Here is a 24,188-nt window from a genome sequence, read left to right as displayed (position 1 = left end):
TTGGGTTCAGGGACCACCAGGTGCAGCTAAAGTTTCAGGGACTGCTAGGTGCGACTTCAGGTTCAGGGACCGCCAGATGCGGCTTTGGTTTCAGGATCCGCCAGTTGCGGCTACAGTTTCATGGACCACTAGGTGCGGCTTCGACTTCCGGACTGTCAGGTGCCACTTTGGATTCAGGGACTGTCAGGTGCAGCTTTGGGTTCTGGACCGCCAGGTGCCGCTTTGGATTCAGAGACCACCTGGTGCCACTTCGGGTTCAAGGACAGCCAATGCGGTTTCAGGTTCAGGCATTGGCCAAGAACCAAGAATTCTGGCACACAAGGACCATGAGATCAAATTCACGTACTAACTACATGTGATACTAGTACGGTGGACCCAGCAACTTACAAAGTAAATGAAGGAAACTACAGAGGTTGCTCAGGCACCTCCATACTGCAGAGGGTGCCTTTTATACAAGATGCCTCCACATATGTAGTCAGTACAAAGGACTGGCGTATAACTTATTCCTACCAAGGACCATACTTAGGACCAGGGAGCATTCATTACGGATAGAAGAAAGGCGTTTCCGGCAGCTAAAAAGGAAAGGGTTCTTTACAGTTAGAGCAGTCAGACTGTGGAACACCGACCACAGGAGGTAGTAATGGCAGACACTATAACAGCTTTAAAAAAAATTGCTGGATGATTTCCTCTATACACATAACATTGTGGGTTATAGTTAATGTTGTGACAAAGTGCACAATTGGTGGAGAAAGGTTGAACTTGATGGACCGAGGTCTTTCAACCTATGTAACTATGTAGCCTGTAACAAATGTTTTTATTAAAAAAAAGGCCTTCTCGGCCCTTTATTTCCTATGATTTGGGGTCGGGAGCGTAATAAATGTCTTTTTTTTGTAGAATTTTATTCAGATCAAATCGAATCTGCTGTCCGATCTGAGAAAACTTGCCCGAAATAGATCGTGGTAGAAATGAGCAAATTTTGCACAAACCAAACCCTTGAATATATGCAGACCTAAAACTAGACCCCCCAAACTAAAACATGGTGGTAAGGTGTGCAAATCAAAGCAAGGTGAACAATGTCCTAATTACACATCATATCACTGAGTGCTAAGCATTCACTGACACCACAATTGTACACAACCCGGGAGGATGACGAAGGTTTAGTTCTTGGGAGAAATGCTGGTAATATATGAAAATGTTTCAGTCACTAGTCTTTTTAAAGTTATTGCAATTCTACCTACTGCCCCTAGTGGGAGCTCTTACATTTTCGATGGGTTCGCTTGGATGTGTTTCTGCACGTCACAGGAGGCGGGGCCGAAATTCCCTATAAATGCTTCCACCGAAGCCTGAGAAGATCTGAGATGTTAAGATACGCAACGAGTCAACTTCACCTCAACTCAACTTCTAAATTCCATTCTCCTGGACTCTAAATTCTTTGGATTATCTGCTCATGGCCCCACAAGGGGCGAAAACCAAATTGCAATTTCTGGCAATGACCCTGGCCTTATTCTTCTTTTTGGTAAGAGTTTACATACTTTAATCTTTTATTTTATTTTCCCAGGGGAAAAAAATACTATATACTATATATATATATATATATATATATATATATATATACACATACATATATACATTCTGGATATCTATATCTATCTATATATATATATATATATATATATATATATATATATATATATATATATATATATATATATATATATTTTATTTTTTTTTCCTTTTTAAGTTTTCTTTTTTTAATTCATTATGTCTTGGTTTCGCATTCTCCCAGTACAGTGACAACGATCCACATGTCTATAATATTCATATATTTAATCTGTGTTTCTATAAAAAGACTGAAACAAGCAAAAAACCTGATAGAAAAAATCTATTAGTACTTTGTGTTAGTATTTAGCAACAACCAATGGTGACAACTGATTTTTTTTTTCCCCATTTCGACCAAACAGTCCAGGGTTTCTTGCTCATAGCCTGTCCAGGATCTATACGGTATATATTGTTTCCTCTTTTTGAGGTTATATAAATCGCAGTGACTTTCTAGCAAGTGCGTCTTAGAGTCTATAAAATATAATTATTAATTTTCAGGTAATATGGAACGGTTAGAAACCTAATCCGTCGACTATATACTGTAAGCATTCTACAAATCATCTATAAAACATTTCAAAATGTATTCAATAATATATATAAATTATCCGTAAATTACACAGAACCAAACTGATCCATTTGTTTAGCCACGGATCAGAAAAAAAATATATTAATGGTAATTGTATGGTAATTTCTGCTACAATGGTTGATTATTGTTTTACACTACATAAATAAGAGAAAAAAAAAAACGCAGTGATCCTACCGTAAGTCAAATGCACAAATTAGAAAAATTAATACAAATAATTATTTAATTTTTTTTAATTTTTTACTTTTTAAACATTTTTATTTAAATATTTTTTTTTCATGAAATTATGACGTAATAGTTTTATCATTTGTGTCATTAATTATTAATGGCAAAAAGCAATGTCTTAAACCATGAAAATAGGTGGTATAACTGGTATAAGGGGGGATGTTTTCGCTTTCTGTCTGTAGACAGGGGATAAATTGGCAGTGATCATACACTGAGGGCTCATGCGCATGGCCGTATTACATATCTATGTTGTACACAGGGGCAAAGCTATAGTAGGTGCATGGGTTGTAGTCACACACAGGATCTGGATCACAAGGGGTCCAATAAGATCCCTTTGGCACATATAAGTCCAACAGTATTAAAGGGGTATTCCCAATTTTGAACGTTCTCCCTTATCCATGGAATAGCGGATAACGTCCCAATTGCTGGGGGTCTAACTGCTGGGACCCCACCGATTCCGATAGCCATAGTTCTAAGTTGTCCCTTGTGAATTGAGTGGAGCTTGATCATGTGCACTGCCGCTCCATTTAGTCTTAAAGGGGCCCCGGAGATTGCTGAGCGCTGCGCTCGGGTGGTCTTCGGTACACCCATAAGAACGAATGGAACGTCAGGACACATGATTGACCTCTGCTCCATGCACACAGGATTCTTTGGAGCCCCGATTCTAGGGATCGATGGGGCTCCCACAGGGTAGATCTCCAGCTATTGGGAAACTTGACAATACCTCTTTGAAGACCCATAATAGTTGGGGCATGTTGGAGTTTTTCCATTTTCAGGTGCCTACATGCAAAGTCATATGCTATATTAAGGCATTAGCTATGTCACATATGATTGACTTGCAGTAAGCCCCATCCAATATGGACACTTGATATGTCAATAGTGAAGACTTACAAGGGGAAATAAGCTACAAACGAGCCTTCACGATCCTTGGCATGCCGCCGATGAATGAGCAAAACACTTATCGGGTGGCTGATTAGATATTTCCTACCGGCCATTGAATTATCGTTACCAGGAGCACTTCTCCTCTAGTACACGGGGATGTGCTGCCGACATCTTAACGGCTGTATGGGGGCATAATCATAGTCATGATCTCCATACAGAATGAGAGACTGAGGCTTTAAACCGGCGCCGACCGATGAGTGTGTTCTCAACCGGCAAAACACTGCCCAATAATTAGTGAGTCCATTAAGACCTCAGAGTCTTCCAGTCTTCTATCCCCGAGATCCAGCTGGTATAGGCAGCCTAACAGGCAATGCTCTCTGGGAAATAACATGCAAATAAGCTCTCCGTGATTCTTGTAGTAGGAGAACTCATCTGCAATGCTCCGGGACGATACAGAAAATTCAGGGTTTATAATTAGTAAGGTTTCATCGAGCGCACACTAATTATACAGGATTTCAGGTTGAATATATAGGGTGTCCATATGGCACCGCTCCAGGATTCCCAGAAAATGTTTATATTTAGTGTGTGGTGGCACCATCTCACCACTCCCAGGGTAGTACGCATGTAGCCAACTCCTGGTTATTATCATAATTTATTAGATTTCTTATTATAAGCCATGCATCATTCACCAAACATTATATAACATTATAATTGGTATGATTACTGGCTAATTCTTTTAAATATCTATGAGGCCTCAGTCAAATGTCTTTTTTTATTATTATTTGCTATCCATTTTTGATCCGATTTTCATCTATTTTTGGTCCGTTTTCCCATCAGTCCGTTTTTATCGAATACAAAAAAAAATATTCCAAACTTCTAACTGGAAAAAGAAAAATTGCAGCGCTAGCATGCAACACGGATGTATTGCGGTGCTACACAATTTATTGTCACTTTGATCAATTTTTTTTTTTTTGGGGGGGAGGGGTGGTGTTGCAGGCAATTGATGTAAACTGGTTGCGAACCAGCTTCATGGAGCTATATATTACAACATACTGGAAACTCTCCTTCCTTGTTCTAGAAGGAGAAAAGGAGTTGAGTCATTCTACACTACGCCCTTTGAAATGAAACATGCCGGGTACATGTGACTCCTTTGTACATGCCTAGGGTATGGCATTTGCCAGGACTTTTACAATTTTTAAGAAACGGTCCCAGGGAATTTTGGTATTTCCAGGCCAAACAAAGGTGAGACTTACACAAATGAGCCTTTCTGGATTGGTGAAGTCCTGGCCACGATCGGGAATGGGACTAAAGTGTCCCTAGATTGGCAACGTTGATAATGTGACAGCAAGCTACGAATAGGTGCTGAAAAGTTTGTACACCAGGTTGTCATTAAATATATTCGGGATTTTAGATAATTTTATTTAGGTAGAGATAATAAAAAATGCAGGGGTGACACAAGTTTTGTATCCGCTGCATTTTCCAAATGATGGTAACCTCTTGGCCTTATTTAATATGGAGTCTGGAAGGCTTCCTCATGGAAAATAAGACTGACTTTCCTTTGATCATGACTCGTCCTTCAAATCGAGCGCAATTGCAAAATTCATTACATAATCATCCTGCGTAAATCAAGTCATAAACTCATGGATGATTAGATAATCTTAGATCTGGTTTTGTAATTGCGATCTTCAATGTAAAACCAATATGGCCGCAATGACCAACAAACAAGGTAGCGAGAGTCTTTTTAAAAGGATTTTCCCATAATTGAACGTTACCCCATATTCATAGGATGGGGGACAATTTGGCGATCGCTGAGAACAGAAGTCAGTCCCATAGTCACTGTATTAAGCGGTGGTCGAGAATGCGCCCCTCTACTCCAACCAGACATGATCGCGGGATCTAAAGCCCCTGTTCTCCTATAGGGGTAGGTACGAGGATTTTTAATTTTCTTATCTTTTTTTTTGCTTTTATCTCCTCAAGTTTAGGCAAGATGTACGGTATATATTAACCTCCTTCCCATCACGGCCTTTTACTTTTATGGTGATAAAACCCCTATATCATGAGAATGGCAGGCAATGAACTATTCCCATGCCATAAGCTGCAGGTGTAATCATAATATATAGCTGAATTCCTGGTGGCATCCTCCTCTGCAAGGAACATTTATATATTTTTTTTTTTTGCACATTTTTCTCAAAATGTTTAACATTTAATTTGCATTTATATACGTCCGTAGGGCTGGAGATAGGAGGAAACATTAGGTTATCCTAGCTTTTTCTCAAACCTACAGATCATACATATTAGTGATTTAAGGCCACAAATAATAGTGAACACATAGTAGATGAAAATATGGATGAAAGGTTAATACCTTCCTCCCGAGTCCTGTGTGACAGACGGAAACATGTGACGCTACCATGATGTAGGTAGGCTTTCATAGCCGTCCATTTTAGAGCGCCGAAGAACAGCCTTTCCTGTATTGGCACTGTGTGAAGGGGGCTGGATGACTGCTCATTTTAAAGGCTAAGCCAGGACCCAGCCTGGAGAAAGGTGTTAGGCCACGTTAATACTATCAGTATTTGGTCAGTATTTTACCTCAGTATTTCTAAGCCAAAACCAGGAGTGGGTGATAAATACAGAAGTGGTGACGTGTTTCTATTATACTTTTCCTCTGATTGTTCCACTCCTGATTTTGGCTTTCAAATGCTGAGGTAAAATAGTGACCAAATACTGAATGTGTGAACGTGGCCTACAGGACATACTCACCCCATGAATCTGGTAGCCTCGCCACACCGGAAAGCATGGCAACCAACCACGAGACAACAGGTCCTTCTGCCGACCAGTGGCCTCAGATGTCAGTTCATTGGTGATCATGGTGTTATCTCTTCCGATCTGGTGCTGTTGAAGGGACTAGTGTGACTTCTTGGGCTCTTTCTCCAGGCTGCTTTACTGTGCAGGTTTAGTTTTTACTGGAGAACCCCGTTAAGTACATTTCTAGATAATTTAGTAAAGGAGGGCAATACATTTAAATATTAAAAATGACCTTGTGGTTTGGTTATCTGACACGGATAACGTAGTGCAATGTATGAGAGTGCCCAATACAATTTGACTTACCTTAAAAATTACAATACAATTTAATACTACACGCTATTTATGGTATTCATTTTTCATCATTTATTCATCATCATTGTGTTATTATAAAAGTCAATTTATTGTAATATTCGGCCGTAACCATTTCATTGTGAAGCTCCTGGTTTTGAAACTCCTCATCCGTGAACTTTACTTCCCAGGCGCCCTAAGGTTAGGAATGCAGTTTTACGACTTTTGGTCTCGATTACGTAACAAGCCTGTCTTCTGTCTGGTGTTTGTTTCCCCCCCCCCCCCTTCCCGCACAATGGAAAAAAATACACAGTCAGATACGACTTTAAGATGAGAGAAATTATAGAAAAGGGGGTTTCATTAGAGGTGAGCAAAAATATTCTCACTATCCTAGTCTGGTGACCACTTCGGCACTCCGTGCCAGCCCGACCAAGGGATTGCGAACGTCTTTGGTCGGCACTCTAATCCTGACAACCTAGGTGCCCCCTGTGATTAAAGCCCCCCAGGACATCTTGATATCATGATGTATATCGCACCATGATGTTGCAGGAGCCTAGTGATTACAAGAGACAGCCAGGATGCCGGCATTCGAGTGCCTGTTGAGGGGGTTCACACTGCCCTGTTGTCTGCACGAGCCCTAACCAGGAATAAAAAAAAAGAATTGTTTCTAAGTAATCCCCTCTCTATAGGATAGCTGGGGATACAACTGCTCAATTTCGAGAATGGCGCTCTGTAGCATTCTGGTGTGAATGGAGTGGAAGTGCGCATTCTTGTATTTGGCTCCATTCATTGTCTATGGAACTGCTGGAAATAACAGTCCCGTAGACAATTAATGGAGCTTAAATTGAGAATGGGCACCTCCACTCCATTCAACAAATGGCTCTGCAGAGGGCCATTCTCTGGATTGCTGGGGGTCCAAAAGGTCTTGTGAATATAGGATAATAGTTAATTCTGGGCAAAGCCCTTTAAGCTAGGTGTGCTAGTAAAATCAGATAGTACCTGGGAATCAATAGGCATGAGTGTTACCTGCTTACATACTGGTGTACTATAAATACTACACCCAATACATAGCCTTCCTTCTGCTAGTGGACAGATTCTTCCTGAGGCGATGTCACATCAGTGCAGATCCCTCCTCCCTCTCACAGCTCTGATGCTTTTTTTTTTTTTTGGTAACTGAGGAGATTTTAGAACATTAGCAGAAATTTACTAACGGATAAAGGGGAAATACAGGTTGTTAAACAGTGAGGGTGATGCCACTATCCTATGATAACATATGCTCCAAAATGTAATGAGTTAGTTTCTAATTCAATATACGCTGAATGGGGAAACCTAACGCTGATGTGTCTTTCCTGCAGGGTCTGGTGCACACGTCCCCCCTATCTGGAAGAACTGACTTTGATCCTGATGAAATTTACTATATGGATGGAAACATTCGGTGTCGGAGATGTTCTCCAGGTAATTTTCGACTTCTTTTTAAAATATATAATGCCAAATATAATGTAATTTATAAAATCCAGGAAAATTGTATTATAAAGCATTCAGGTCTAGGCCAGCAAGGATGTTAATTAGGCCGGCCTCACACTTGGCGTAAGACAATACGCCACGTATTATACGTCCGTAATACGGCCGAAATACGGTGAAATGTTCCCAAAATAGTGATCCGTAGTCAGGGTGTGTCAGCGTATTTTGCGCATGGCATCCTCCGTATGTAATCCGTATGGCATCCGTACTGCGAGATTTTCGCGCAGGCTTGCAAAACCGACATCTAATGGATTTATGTGCTCAAATGTTCATTAAAACATATATACAGTATGTATATATATATATATGTCATTGAGACACATATATATATATTCTGTATTTATATTTCATTCAGCGCGATATCTGTGAACAGCCGGTAATTCAATTGCCGGCTTTTCATTTCTCCTTCCCAAACCCGACAGGATATGAGACATGGTTTACATACAGTAAACCATCTCATATCCCCTTTTTTTTGAATATTCCACACTACTAATGTTAGTAGTGTGTATGTGCAAAATTTCAGCGCTGTAGCTGCTAAAATAAAGGGTTAAATCGCGGAAAAAATTGGCGTGGGCTCCCGCGCAATTTTCTCCGCCAGAATGGTAAAGCCAGTGACTGAGGGCAGATATTAATAGCCAGGAGAGGGTCCATGGTTATTGGCCCCCCCGTGGCTAAAAACATCTGCCCCCAGCCACCCCAGAAAAGGCACATCTGGAAGATGCGCCTATTCTGGCACTTGGCCACTCTCTTCCCACTCCCTGTAGCGGTGGGATATGGGGTAATGAAGGGTTAATGCCACCTTGCTATTGGAAGGTGACATTAAGCCAGATTAATAATGGAGAGGCGTCAATTATGTCACCTATCCATTATTAATCCAATTGTAGGAAAGGGTTAAAAAACACACACACACATGATTTAAAAGTATTTTAATGAAATAAACACAGCGGTTGTTGTAATAATTTATTGTTCTCGCAATCCATTTGCAGGCCCTCACTTGGCAAAATATTTAACGCACAATATACATACCTTCTGATGTCAGATCACGTCCCACGAAGTAATCCATCTGAAGGGGTTAACTAATATTACAGGCAGAGCTGCGATAAACCACTCGCTCGTGCCTGTAATCCCCGGGTGCTGAAAGGAAAGCAGGATCTGTACTTACATTCAGTCGCGGTGATGCGCCCCTGCTGGATGTTCTCATGAACTGCAGCCTGGGAACTTTTTCCCACGCCCCAGGTCATATGAGGACATCCACCAGGGGGCGCCTCACCGCGACTGAAGGAAATGTAGGTCAATGACCTACATTTCCTTCATTCGCCGGGGATTACAGGCACGGAGCACAGCTGCATTTGCAGGGCTCCTGCCTGTAATATTAGTTAACCCCTTCAGATGGATTACCTCGTGGGACGTGACGGTTCATCAGAGGGTATGTATCTTGTGCGTTTATTATTTTTCCAAGCGAGGGTCTGCAAATGGATTGCGAGAACAATAAAATATTAAAACAACCGCTGTGTTTATTTCATTAAAATCCTTTTTAATCATGTGTGTGTGTGTTTTTTAACCCTTTCCTACAATTGGATTAATAATGGATAGGTGACATAATTGACGCCTCTCCATTATTAATCTGGCTTAATGTCACCTTCCAATAGCAAGGTGACATTAACCCTTCATTACCCCATATCCCACCGCTACACGGGAGTGGGAAGAGAGTGGCCAAGTGCCAGAATAGGCGCATCTTCCAGATGTGCCTTTTCTGGGGTGGCTGGGGGCAGATGTTTGTAGCCAGGGGGGGGCCAATAACCATGGACCCTCTCCTGGCTATTAATATCTGCCCTCAGTCACTGGCTTTACCACTCTGGCGGAGAAAATTGCGCGGGAGCCCACGCCAATTTTTTCCGCCATTTAACCCTTTATTTTAGCAGCTACAGCGCCCAAATTTTGCATACACACACTACTAACATTAGTAGTGTGGAATATGCAAAAAAAATGGGGATATGAGATGGTTTACTGTATGTAAACCATGTCTCATATCCTGTCGGGTTTGTGAAGGAGAAGGAAAAAGCCGGCAATTGAATTACCGACTTTTCACTAACAGCGCTGCGTATTTCTCGCAAGTCACACTGCAGGTCCGTGTGGAATCCCTATTTTTCTCGCCCCCATAGACTTTCATTGGCGTATTATTTGCGCAATACGCTGACAAACGCAGCATGCTGCGATTTTGTACGGCCGTAGAAAGCCGTATAATACTGAACCGTAATATACGGCTAATAGGAGCAGCCCCATTGAGAATAATTGTGCCGTATGTAATGCGAGTTTTACGGACGTAGTTTCTGCGCTCTTACGTCCGTAAAACTCGCCAGTGTGACGCCGGCCTTAGTGATGAGCGAATATACTCGTTACTCAAGATTTCTCGAGCACGCTCGGGGGTCCTCCGAGTGTTTTTTAGTGCTCGGAGATTTAGGTTTTTTCGCCGCAGCTGGATGATTTACAGCTACTAGCCTGCTTGATTACATGTGGGGATTCCCTAGCAACCAGGCAACCCCCACATGTACTTATGCTGGCTAACAGATGTAAATCATTCAGCTGCGGCAAGAAAAACTAAATCTCCGGGCACTAAAAAATACTCGGAGGACCCCCGAGCGTGCTCGGGAAATCTCGAGTAACGAGTATATTCGCTCATCACTAATGTTAATGTCAATATCCCTGGTGGTCTTGAGTCCTTTAGCTTAATGTCAGAATCCCTTGTAGGGTTATTGGCAATGGAGGGGTTAATGTTAGGACTCACAATATTCTAGGGTTGTTGGGGGTTTCATTTTGGTATTCATGGTGGTCTAGGTCAGTGAAGGGTTTAGAATAGTATACCTGGTGGGCTAGAGCAGTAAAACTGGCAACGTTAACATTTGCAGGTTTATTTTAGGATCCCTGGTGGTCTAGGGCACTAAATTGATAAGGATTGAATACATGGTGAACTGGAGCACTAAATACTGCTAATGTCAGGATCCTGGATGGAGAATGGTAATTTTTATGATCCCTGGTGGTATAGAGAAGGGGTAGAAAATTATAAATAAAATATATCTAATAATGAAAATGAGTCTTCTGCCTCTGCCTGTCCCCCTGGATATAACATCATATAAGGACGGTGTGGTCATGTGATATTGGGCACTATAAATACATCTTGCGGTAGGTACACGGGACTAAGATTGCAGCAAGCAGAGCCACAGAAAGGAGAAGTATATGAATGGTGAAATACAAATGGCTAGATTTATTTTTGTTCCATTTCCAAGAAGCCTGGAAAACCCCGGATGTTTTGGTCATTAGTGGAATAATTATATGCAAAGTGAATAAAAATCAGCCAAAAATATATCACTATAAAAATGGTGGTAGATTTTTGCCTTTCGCTGCACCTCCAAAGTACCCCATATGCTGCCAAGTGGTGCCTCTAGGAGAGAAAATCTCCAAATTACGAAAGTAGACGGAGGAGGCCACCATTATAATAATGGGATTAAAAGGCTGAACCGGAGTCTGTCAGCACAAAATGACTGTTCAAACCAAGCAAAGGCACTAAGTGCACCCCTGGTGTGGCCGAACAGGTCAGTGCACCTTCCTCCCTACTTGATTAATATCTATGTGTGCCCCTCTCTGTAAAACCTCAGCTGTCAATCAAAGAAGAAGGGGCAGAGATGACGGCAAAACTTCCAGGTCGGAGGGTGCACTGAACTGTTTGGCCACGCCAAGGGTGCACCGAGCATCTGTGCTTGGTTTGAACAGTCACTTTGTGCTAACAGACTACCTTAAACTTGAAGCTTTTGGGCTCCTGTGCAATATCTATAGTAGACCCCCTGCCCCCATGTTTTATTGTAATACTGGGGTCTTTTGTGGTAAAGGGGTCTTTGGCCCTCGTCGGCAGGCAGCTGCTACCTCTGCATCCCCTACAGATATGCCCCTGTCTATAGGTTTTTAGTGATATTACAGAAGAGCTGCAATACCAGACACAACCTAAAGACTGGTGGGGCGCTGTTTATTATTATTATTATTATTATTATTTATTTCTATAGCACCATTGATTCCATGGTGCTGTACATGAGAAGGGGTTACATACAGATTACAGATATCACTTACAGTAGACAGACTAACAATGACAGACTGATGCAGAGGGGCGAGGACCCTGCCCTTGTGGGCTTACATTCTACAGGATTATGGGGAAGGAGACAGTAGGTTGGGGGTACACAAGAAAGTAGACTAGTTTTTCTAATTTTGTACAACCCCTTGAAGAAAAGCATGGAAGTCGATTCAGAGCTAGAAAAATAGGGGAACTTTCTTGTCTTTATGTATTGCCTTCCCTTAGTCCGCATATGCACAACTGGAGCCCCTAAGGGATCTATCCGCACTGACATCACTTGTATGAAACACTGGTTTTAGCTGGTGAAATGCCATATTTCGCACTCACCCCTCCCCAGCGTCTTGTGATCTGTACAGTGAGGAAACTGCTGCTTTATCAGGGGAATTTGGACTATGGACTGGAAGGACGGGAATTTCCTGATCTAGTTTATCTGGTTTTTGGCGTAGTGAAAAGAGTTTCTGCTCCAAAACCTGCTAAATATAGAATATAGAATATATAAGACTGAGGATACACATTCTAGGGATGATTCATTAAGGGGTTTTCTCCAGGAAACTGCCCTACGACACTTTGAAAGTTGCAAACGTTTTGAGACTTTTGGCATTTTCATACCAGTTGGAAGCATCTCTGCTGAAATGTGTGGAGGTGAAGAGGAGCCAATGCAGGATGGAGCATGGCTATGCCCGCTCGTCAAATTCAGCAAAAATGGCAGAGGTTCTTACGACAGAAGTGTTTCTCCAGTCCCTGACTAGAGTAGCATTTCTGTCTACAGGGGCAGATTCAGAGCTCATAGACCAAACTGGTAATTGTTGTGTGCCATCTTTAGGCGCCTAAAGGACACATTAGATGAAAGCCGCGTGACTTCATTTTTCAGAAGTGAAGGATCCGCCTCTTGGAATTTCAAAGTCTAATCCTTTTGTTCCATCGGCACACAGATAAGCCACTGCCAGATCCTTCTCAAGGAGAATACAGGAGAGATCGGTTGATCGTTCCTGCGTATGCGGTAATCCAGGGAGGTAGCTCTCAAGCTCTCCTTCAACTGACAGATATCTATTCTGTATGGCCGGCTTTAGGGTCTGTAAACCAGAGCCATGGCATCCTCTGTGCGCCACAATATGGGTCTCTGAAGCATTCGGAGGAATAATACTGACCTGACATCTTCTTGGTATTCCTTCTGGCAATCTGGTATGATGGCATCATCAAGATGCCTCATGGCAACTCAACATTGCAATATGTTCCCAAGTCATGTCGCTATGTGACAAATCCTGGGGAAAATAAGTGATAATCAGGATGGGTACATTGATTTATCTGTGAGCCGCCATCAGGACACTACATGTGGTACTGTCAACTGAGATATGGCAAATAGGGGGGCAACAAAGCTGTCCTAATCTAATTCTAAGCTCCTCTTAGTGGTGGCTTCTGGCTCACCATGTTTTAGAATTTAGTCTCTGGCTGTTACATAATTTGGACATCTGACAATGAGTTTTGGGGTGAAGATATTGATGCGCGAACCCCACCAGTTACTAGAATGAAGGGGTAGAACTATCAGCTAGGACCGCTTTTAGACAATTGGTTCTAAATCAGAACCTAATTCATTCATTTCCGGTTGGTATGGCAACGAGTGTTATGTTAGAACACATCACGCCACTATATCAGGGTGCGGCTCTGTACAGCAGAGCGGTGACGTTGGGAAGGTTTTCAGGGTGACAAGGAGCCACATTTCAGACATTTTGCCGGTATCGCAGATTGCTCGCATACTTTTCTGTTGACACATTCCGGTTCTAAGAACATTTCCATTAGAATAAAGCCTTTAACTTCACAACATCCTTCTGTATCCGTCTCCTTGCATTAACCGGTGCAGGACCGGGCCAATTACCTTCCTTCTGGACCAGGCACAATTTTGTTTATTTTTTTTCGTAACTGTGGTTTAAAGAGCGATAAACATTTTTGTCATTCGGCTATTGATATAATTTTTGCATCTTTTTTTTTTTTCCTGGGGCCTAATATTTATGTTTATTTTATATTCTCGTTTTTATTTTTTTGCTGATCTCAGTGGGAAAATAAAGGATGGGTCCGTTTCTCCCATTTTTGGTAAAAAAATGTAGGACCCCTAAAATACATTTTAAAATTTGCTCCTCCAAATATTTATATTATCAGACACATTTTACCTTTGGGTAGGGAAGGTAACAACAATTTGGATTAGCTGTATATTCATTTATTTATTTTTTGTTTTTTTTAGTTACGGTATTTATTTCATAACATTTCAACGTTTAACTACTTTTTTTCCTCTGATTTCCATTGTAACTGAGGATAGTATATTAGCCCCAGTTACAGTGGAAACTCACCCTTCTGGCTGTATAGCAGAGCTGACTGGGTCTCCGAGGAGCCAACAGTTCCTACTTCCACCCTACACCCAGCGATCACTGGGTCCAGAGATGGAGGCACTGACAGTGCTTGTTCAGTGCTGTGTACACAGTGATCAGGAAGGCAGAGACCCAAGGTTGGGGCTTTGCAATGGAGCAGAGGGGAGAGGCTCCTGCTGCAGTCAGTTATCTTTCAGTCATACACAGGACTGTGAGGAGGAGGAGAGATAGATATGCTTGAGCTCCTTGGACACATGGAGAAGATTTCTTTATATATTTTTTCGTATTATTTGGAAAATTAGACAAAATATAATAAAAGAAAATAAGGGAAAAATAACTAGGATATGACATTTTGCATTAGTGGCCTTGTTTATATTGATGGGTACCAGAATGTCCAGTGTGGTAGGGTTAATAACTCTTATATACTTTTGTTTCTTTTGTAGGTTCTTATGTATTGAATCACTGCACCAGCCCGGACTCTCTGGGCACTTGTGCACCATGTCATCCTGGACATACATACAGCGAGCACTTGACAGGTCTGACGTATTGCCTTCCATGTAAAGTATGCCGTTCAGGTGAGCTACCTCTCCAGTAGTTCCTGTGACGCTAATCACAACCCACGGCCAGGCCGTGAGTCAACGAAGTCAGACGTTTCAGGGTCAATACCAAAAGAGCACATAGTATACCAAGGGTAAATATGAAGTCAGAAGTCAGGTCACATGCCAGGGTCAGAATGCTGGAGAAATAGCGGATAAGCAAAGGGGCAATAACAAACGGGTAGTCAGAACACGGTCCATAGGTTAGCAGCAGAATATCGGATGCAAAGGGGCAATAACAAATGGGTAGTCAGAACACTGACCAAAGGTCAGCAGCAGCAGATCAGAACTTACAGCACAGGAATCGGGTACACACACACCAGAGATCACAGGCTTAGAACAAACTTTTGACTGGCAGTGATCTGGGCCAGACAGCTCACCTAAATAGCAGGGCAATTACCAAGAACTGGGGGCACCTGTGGAAATCTCAGCACTTCTGCACTGACAGTTCAGCACGCCCCAGCACAGGATAGGATGACAGAGCTGTCCATCACTGAATCCCAGACACTCTGAGCAGAGGAATCATAACAGTTCCTTTGTTATATAAAGATATATATATTTTTTGTCGGAGGTCAACGAATCCTCTTCTTTTAATGTAGTGGGGTAGCATGCTAAACATGTGAAGCTCTTTTTCATCCATGAGTTAAATACCTCTTAAAAATCCCTGAGCTTCCCTGATTCTGCTGCTAAATTGCCACGTTGCAGAAATTTTCACATTTGCTGCATCTGGAGCGCAATATGTGAAATCTCTGCTTTGCAGAACAACTGGGCATTTTTTCACAGTCTTTTCTAGTTGCATGTGCTTCCAACCTTCCCTCCTAGACGTTGACAAACACATTGCTTCTGGTAGGGAGAAGTGAAAGCACAAGCCCCCCCAAAGAAGACTGAAGAATGGCCCAGTTGGTCTGTAATCAGAGATTTCACATAGTGCAGTACAAAAGCAACAAATGTAAATATCTCTGTAATGGAGTGACGTAGTGCAAAACAGAAAAGAACTGCAGAATCAGGGGAGCTCATGGATTTTTAAAAGGTATCGGACTCAATTTTTTTTTTAGCAATTTAAAGGTCCTCTTAAAGGCAGCTCCCTTGTGAGGATTTCAGCAGTCCACCTTCTCGGAGTTATACAAGAAATAGGCTCTTTGTTTCAGGACATATTGTACCATCAAGAAATCGCTTAGCTGTGGCTTATTCATTAACTAAACCACATTCACGTCCTAGACCTTTCTAGTAGGAAGAGTGTGCAGGAAGCTGGGATTTTCCAGCCTAACTACTGAGATAATGTAAAAGTGCATTGTCAGAGTGACAGCCAGCTATGAAGAACAATATGATTACACTCATATAGCCAATATTAATAATAATGACTTATTATTTGTTTCTATTATATGATTTTTTGTATTGTTTGTGATGATCAGCAAAGAAGAGATAGCTAAGCAAGGCTTTCCTTGACCAAGGATAAAGATTAACATTGCTGTCCTAACCGTGGTCAAGAACCAGTGGCTTGTTTGCACCCCTTCCGAACACACCCCGCACTTATATCAATGCCAGCCAGCCTCCTTCTGGTCTAATCAACGTTATCATTTACAGATCAAAGAGAGGAGTCTCCATGCACGATCACAAAGAACACCGTGTGCCAGTGCAAGGAAGGAACTTTCTGCCCTCCTGATGAGTCCTGTGAGATTTGCCAAAAATGCACAACCAGGTGAGGGCTCAGCATGTCACGTGGGCCTCTTAGCCACATGCACTAAACACAAACAGAAGATTAGTGGATCATTCGTGGATATTTAGCTTTATAATAGAACTCTAGGTGACACTTATTTGATTAAATTGTGACATTATCACTCCCCTTTTGCGGGGATACTTGTCTGCTATCCAAAGATAAGGCCTCATTCAGACGTCTGTTTTTCTCACATATGAGAAAAATTGACCGATTATTTTGATCAGAGTGTGGTCCGAGAGTTATCTGTTCTTCTTGTACATGGAGAAAAGAAAAGGTTTCTCCACCTTCTCCTATGTTTGCACTCAGACATCATGTCATCCGAGTGCAGTCCGATTTTTTTCATGGACCCACAGACTTGCCAATTTTGATCCGAGACTAAGGTCTTCCAAAGACAGCTCGGTCCGTGAAAAATAAAGGACATGTGAATGGTCCTGGAGACTCTCACAGGTATGAGTGCTCTCCGTGATAATCATGGATAGCACTCGTAGGCGAAAGTCAGACGTCTGAATGATGCCTAAGGAGCATCTTATGGCATATGTATCCTCTCTGATCCTTCATTCTTCCCAACGTCTGCCACCATACCATGTGACCATCAGTGATCCCACAGTAATTGGGTAAAGCCGGGTTTGGACGACTGTAATCTAAAATATTTGCAAATTGTTTTCAAGGTGAGCTATAAACTTTTAATAGATATGTGCTCATCGTGATCTAGTGTTGTCTTTGTCCTTCAGTTGTCCACCAAATGAGGTGAAACAGGCACCCTGCAATTCCACAACTGACACACAATGTGCACCTCCAGAAACTGGCAGCAATCTAAGTAAGCTCCTCCTTATTGTCTTCTAGTAATGATATTTGTCTTTCTCTTGCCGTAGTTCATTTAAAATGTGTACAACAAGCTGTAACTACAAAATTGTCTCCACAACAAAAGCTATAAAACAAGACCCAGATTTAATTGTATGTAACTCTGTGTCCAGACTATGAATGAGGCAGCTCCCTCTCTCCCTCTCCTAGCAGGAACTCTCACAGCATCTTAAGCACCAACCAGTAGCTGAACTATATCCAGCCATTCCTCCGCTTGTAGCCAAACCCTTACTTCCGTGCCTCTTTTAGTCTATATGAATAGCTCTGTGTCCACACTATGAACGAAGCAGCTCCCTCTCTCCCTCTCCTAGCAGGAACTCTCACAGCATCTAAAGCACCAACCAGTAGCTGAACTATATCCAGCCATTCCTCCGCTTGTAGCCAAACCCTTACTTCCGTGCCTCTTTTAGTCTATATGAATAGCTCTGTGTCCACACTATGAATGAGGCAGCTCCCTCTCTCCCTCTCCTAGCAGGAACTCTCACAGCATCTAAATCACCAACCAGTAGCTGAACTACATCCAGCCATTCCTCCGCTTGTAGCCAAACCCTTACTTCCGTGCCTCTTTTAGTCTATATGAATAGCTCTGTGTCCACACTATGAACGAAGCAGCTCCCTCTCTCCCTCTCCTAGCAGGAACTCTCACAGCATCTAAAGCACCAACCAGTAGCTGAACTACATCCAGCCATTCCTCCGCTTGTAGCCAAACCCTTACATCCATGCCTCTTTTAGTCTATATGAATAGCTCTGTGTCCACACTATGAATGAGGCAGCTCCCTCTCTCCCTCTCCTAGCAGGAACTCTCACAGCATCTAAAGCACCAACCAGTAGCTGAACTATATCCAGCCATTCCTCCGCTTGTAGCCAAACCCTTACATCCGTGCCTCTTTTAGTCTATATGAATAGCTCTGTGTCCACACTATGAATGAGGCAGCTCCCTCTCTCCCTCTCCTAGCAGGAACTCTCACAGCATCTAAAGCACCAACCAGTAGCTGAACTACATCCAGCCATTCCTCCGCTTGTAGCCAAACCCTTACATCCGTGCCTCTTTTAGTCTATATGAATAGCTCTGTGTCCACACTATGAATGAGGCAGCTCCCTCTCTCCCTCTCCTAGCAGGAACTCTCACAGCATCTAAAGCACCAACCAGTAGCTGAACTACATCCAGCCATTCCTCCGCTTGTAGCCAAACCCTTACATCCATGCCTCTTTAGTCTATATGAATAGCTCTGTGTCCACACTATGAACGAGGCAGCTCCCTCTCTCCCTCCCCAAGCAGGAGGTGACACAGTATCGGTAGCTTAAATCAGCAGCTACATGTCATCCAGTGAATACATTTCATATGGGTGAGGGCTTATAGCTCCAGTTCGTTTTCCACCTGACGTATGTGATATCTAATTTTGCTATTCTTTCTCAGTCGCCATCCTGGTGCCTATTTTGGGAATTGTCCTCCTCTTGTCGGCTGGCACCTGTGTCTGGTTCTTCTGGATTAGGAAGTCCATTGAAAGTAAGTGTACTTTAGAACCTCTGTGGTATGAAATAGTGTAAACCAATGGACTACAGCCTGCAGCTTTCCTGCTGTTAATAAACTACAACCCTCAGCATTGCCTGCCAGTCATGAAGTCATAGTTTGACAGGTTGCAGATATGTCCTGGACTAAATAGAGCATAATATGTACCTATAAAGTAGAATTCGGCCCTTCAATCCATTAGATTCCTTCAACCCTCCATCCCATCCCTCACCTCACCAACCAACATAGGATCCCCTTTACTGTCTCTGACTCATTCCTGAATAAAAGATTTGAGACTTAAATGTAATTAAATTGGCCACAGCAGCCATTTTATTATCAAACATATATTACGATATTAAGTCAAATTCAGACATTCGGGAAACAGGGCCCATGTAAGGACCATAATGCACGGACTGACCTCGGGACTCCCATCCTGCACTCAACAGCCTCATATCATGTTTATGATGCTGACAGGTTTGGATCAGGACACCCCAAACTAGTCCGCATATTATGCTTCATGTTTCACGATGTAGGGGATCATTGGAACTCCGAAGGTCAGGCGTCCAAATAATGCCAATACTCCAACATTTTTACCCTTTGGCTCAGGAATATCACACTGCACCGCACGTGGCTAAACTTTCCAACCTGCTCCTAATGACACCACCTCATAAGAGCTTCAAATTTCATCCTACCAAAAAATGTTCTCCATAAATTGTGGGGGTCATACCCATGATCAGACCCTCCCCACCAACATTTACCCCTGTCCACCTATAGCCATTGTGACACAGCACAGATCAGCCACCCCACTCCCACACCTTAAAGAGCTGATTATACATTAGAAAGTGAAATCTGTGTACATTAAACCGTACAGGAACTACGCAAAACATCAAGGGGGACAGGCGGGGTCTTCTCTACTTCTCTAATTCTCTAATGCCCACTCTTTACATCTCCTCCTACTTCACCCCCTTTCTCTACCAGCCCACAGCAGCCTCGTGTGGGGTCTTCTTCATCCTTCGGCTCAGGCTTCAGCCTCCTTCTTTATATTTTGTGTCATTGTAGATCAATTCCAACTAATTTTGACTTTTTAAAATATTTTTTTCAGGATCAAGATGGATCCCAAAGGTAAGTGCAAATGCCCCGCTGCTGCTATATGTGTTCTTCTAACACGTGTTGTCTCATTTTCTTTATCTACAAATGGTGTACTTTGCATTTACATGGGACATGGTACGCAGGTGTCACACTAGCTTGGACCCCAAATGCATGCATATTTGCCTTTACCTGTCCTTCTAGCATATGGAAGATTCTGCTGTCACATTTAGCTTCCTTTTATTTTCCTGTTACAGTGTCATGCACCGCTCTCATCGCTCACAATTTTGCAATAAAGGAAATTACCTTTGGTGATTGTATAAATAGTAACTAAACAATGGAAAAGATTGAAAAAGTACCGAAACTTTTTATTATTGCTGTTTATTTAATGAGAGATCAACTTTTGCAAAGTGATGAATTTTTTGTTATAGACTCCTTTACCTAATTTTGCTTCCTTCTGTCTCCAACGTCAGGCTAAAAGTGCAGTTTTAACTTCTGATTTTAGTAGCTGCGTGTCCTCCATACATAGCACTGTGCATAAAAAAGGAGAAGCTGCTGGGTCACAGGAGGCCCGGACAACTCTGCCACGCAGCCAGCAGGCAGCATTTCCCCTGTAACTGGGGCTAATAGACCAGCCTCAGTCACAGGGGAAATCACATGAAAATAAAAATATTTCAAAAGTGAAATTAAGATCCCCTCCCCAACGATCCAAAGGTCTTTTATGAATTATGAGGGTCACAATGTGTAAAATAGATGAATATTTAAAAAAAAGAAAAATAAATAAAAATGCCACTGTCAACCCAAATTGCAGTTACTAGCCGAGCCCAAGTAAAATAAAAAAATAAATTAATTACATTATAAAAAAGGTTTAATTACCGTACTCTTTAATCATTGTATTAACACATAAATTATTATTCTACGTCCACATTGGCCATAAGGATGGCAGAATCTTCACCATATCTGTGGCCGTCCTTCCCTTACTTGCACAGAGAAACATTATAAGAGATTTATCAGTAATATTGCACAGCGCATGATTTAGGTTGGGTGCAAAATTAGTGTAAGTTGTGCCAAAATTATCAAAATGCTGCAGAATATATTGGAGGAAATGTATCCCTTCAATTTATGACTGGCAAATTTGTCAACTTCTCTTATCCCTTTTACTCTAAATTTTCCAAGAAATCAAATCAGTGCTAAAAAAAAAAAAAAAAAAGTTATAATACATTTTGCCACTAATTAAGCTCTCCATATTTTTGGTAAATAAATCTCCCTAAATGTGCTGTATATCTTACCCCGTCCCGCCCTTTTTCTTCTTTCTTTATACGCGAAAGCCAAATATTGCTGATTTTAGTTGATTATATATTTATTTCCGGCACATATGGTAGATATAAGCTCCGACATGTTTGTGTACACTGACTGAGACATGTAAACTATATTTAACTGGCAGATATTAACTGTATCTTTCAAATGTGATGAGGCTTCAAGGGAGGACACAGAGACACCTTTCCTCTCACCGACACTTCGCCTGAAGGAAGACATTGCAGAAAATGAACGAAATGAAGGTAGGCCGAAAATGAAAATGGTGCTTGCATATCAACCCTTCTTCCTAAATTTAAAATCTCTCCTATAGTTTTAGTTTAATCCAGTCCTACAAATGTGTATATGTACTATTAGGCCAAAATCACAGTCTTTAATTGCAACTGGATGGGCAGATTTAACCTGAAACCTCAAATCCTGCAGTTTTACCTTGAAAGGACAATCCTTACAAACAATCCATTAGTTTTACCTTGAAAGGACAATCCTTACAAATAATCCAGCAGTTTTACCTTGAAAGGACAATCCTTACAAACAATCCATTAGTTTTACCTTGAAAGGACAATCCTTACAAATAATCCAGCAGTTTTACCTTGAAAGGACAATCCTTACAAATAATCCAGCAGTTTTACCTTGAAAGGACAATCCTTACAAACAATCCAGAAGTTTCACCTTGAAAGGACAATCCTTACAAACAATCCAGCAGTTTTACCTTGAAAGGACAATCCTTACAAATAATCCATTAGTTTTACCTTGAAAGGACAATCCTTACAAACTATCCAGAAGTTTCACCTTGAAAGGACAATCCTTACAAACAATCCAGCAGTTTTACCTTGAAAAGACAATCCCTACATGATAGCAGGGTCTCTTGACAATAGGCTGATCTCAACACCCATGTTGGAACCCCAATGATTGTCTGTAATCTGTGGAAAACACAGGCAGTAAGTGCTTGATTTCCCTGCAGCGCCACCACAGGGAAAACTACACATTACGCAGTGTCCATTCAAATTAATACCTTGTCTGTGTAAGTCAGGACAGGACATTGTTCTCCAGAGTGAGAGAAGCTCTTTGTAATGTTCTCCACTCTGGTGAAGAAATGAGGGTCTGGAATAGAAGATCCCCCTTCTATTAATTTAAAGATCCATAATAGGGTGTACAAAAACTAGTTTCCTAAACTGGAAAAGCCCTTTAAGAGATTAATGGGGATCCGATTTTACAATCTCAGGTCAAAAAGGCTCCACCGATGGGTAGGATTTCTCACTAGTGGGACTCACAGATGTACTGTACTCCGTGGGGGAATCCTGGCAGTAAAGTTGGCCATACACACTGGATGATTGTCGGCTGAGCGATGCTTTGGCAGATCGTTCAGCCAATAACTATCTCCGCCAACTCTCCCATACACAACTAACAAGTCAGCCGGCGGCTTATCTCCTAGAGAAGTCTAAATGGCCGACTAAGAGCAATTTTTTCATCTGTAAAAGTGATCAGATTGGTCAGAAATCTCTGCGTATAAAACAGCTTTCAAAGAAGCTGCATCAGAAAACGATTTATTTTTTTATCCTCATTTTTGTGTTAAATTCTCTTTTTTTTTTTTTAAATTTGGCATTTTTTTTTCCTCATATCACGACATTTATTCTAAAAATTAATTTAATAATCTTGCTATTTTCAATCAGAGTTTACAGCAGTTTCCTTATCAGCAGAGGAAGGATTAAAATGATGAGTAACACCTCTCTACGCAAGAGAGGATCCCCCAATAGGAAATGTAGCCCCCCCCTTCCTTCATAAAGACCTTTGCACACGCTCATTAGATGCTTCAATGTAAAAAGATAGGGACTGACCATTGCTGCTAATGTTCATGTGAAGTTACTCTAGACTTGCTCTGGTAAAACAACTATGTAAGCAAACCATTGTGCTGATACCTGTGTGTGATTAAAGCCGCCATCTTACAACATGTTTCCTTTTTATCTTTACAGCCATTAACAGTGTTTTCAATATTTTTGTGGATCTAGTTCCTGCAAATAAATTTGAAAGATTTGTTCGAGACCTGGGACTTTCTAGTAATGAGATTGAAAACATAAAAGTCGACAACACAGGCACAGAAAACCAGCGTTACACCATGCTGTCACGATTGCACCAGGATAAGAAGTTTGACGTGAACATTGGGTTGAGCAAACTGGACTCCATTCAGTTGAGGAAAGTGGCGCAAGAAATAACTGATAAATTGATTGAGGATGGACTTTTCGAGAGGTCGACCTAAGGGCTCCATACACTTTAGACAGTTGTTGGCCGATTATTCAGCTGGTGGCTATCCCGCCGATCTCTACCATACAAAGGAGCACTTCACGTGCTAAAATCGGGCAGTTTGGCTGACATTACTCTAATGTGTGTAGGGGCTTTAGAACAAAATCTTATTTATTATATTTTTGTAAAAAAAAAAGTCATAAAAAAAAAAAAAAAAATTAAAAACTACCCCCCAAAAATAAACCCTTCATCAAAAACCAAAGTCATGAGCTGTGTAGTGTGTCATTGATCTGTGGGAATGTGTTAGTGTAACTGAAACTCACCGTCCACTGCCCAGCTGACCAAGGAACTGACTATATAGCCAGAAATATCGCCATTTTTCGATGTGCTGTAAAGTGTAAGGGACAGAAAAAATGGCTATATACGTATAGCTGGTGGGCGCTTGACCTCTAGTATGCAATTTGCATTTATGCTGTCACATGCCAA

General features: G+C 41.7%; 1 protein-coding gene across 1 annotated transcript; it reads left to right on the top strand.

The window, feature by feature from the left end:
- The first annotated feature begins 1,349 nt into the window (after positions 1-1,349).
- LOC143774522 (tumor necrosis factor receptor superfamily member 10B-like) lies at positions 1,350-23,967 on the top strand. Its single transcript, XM_077262182.1, has 9 exons — positions 1,350-1,516; positions 7,735-7,834; positions 14,824-14,955; positions 16,561-16,675; positions 17,425-17,510; positions 18,972-19,061; positions 20,167-20,186; positions 21,595-21,709; positions 23,435-23,967. The coding sequence occupies exons 1-9, from the start codon at positions 1,448-1,450 to the stop codon at positions 23,716-23,718; spliced, it is 1,011 nt and encodes a 336-aa protein (XP_077118297.1). The 5' UTR covers positions 1,350-1,447; the 3' UTR covers positions 23,719-23,967.
- Positions 23,968-24,188: the final 221 nt, after the last annotated feature.

Source organism: Ranitomeya variabilis, chromosome 5 (assembly GCF_051348905.1).
Source record: "Ranitomeya variabilis isolate aRanVar5 chromosome 5, aRanVar5.hap1, whole genome shotgun sequence".
NCBI classification, from domain to species: domain Eukaryota; kingdom Metazoa; phylum Chordata; class Amphibia; order Anura; family Dendrobatidae; genus Ranitomeya; species Ranitomeya variabilis.
Note: the sequence above shows the minus strand (reverse complement) of the source record. Positions and strands in the feature narration are given on the sequence as shown.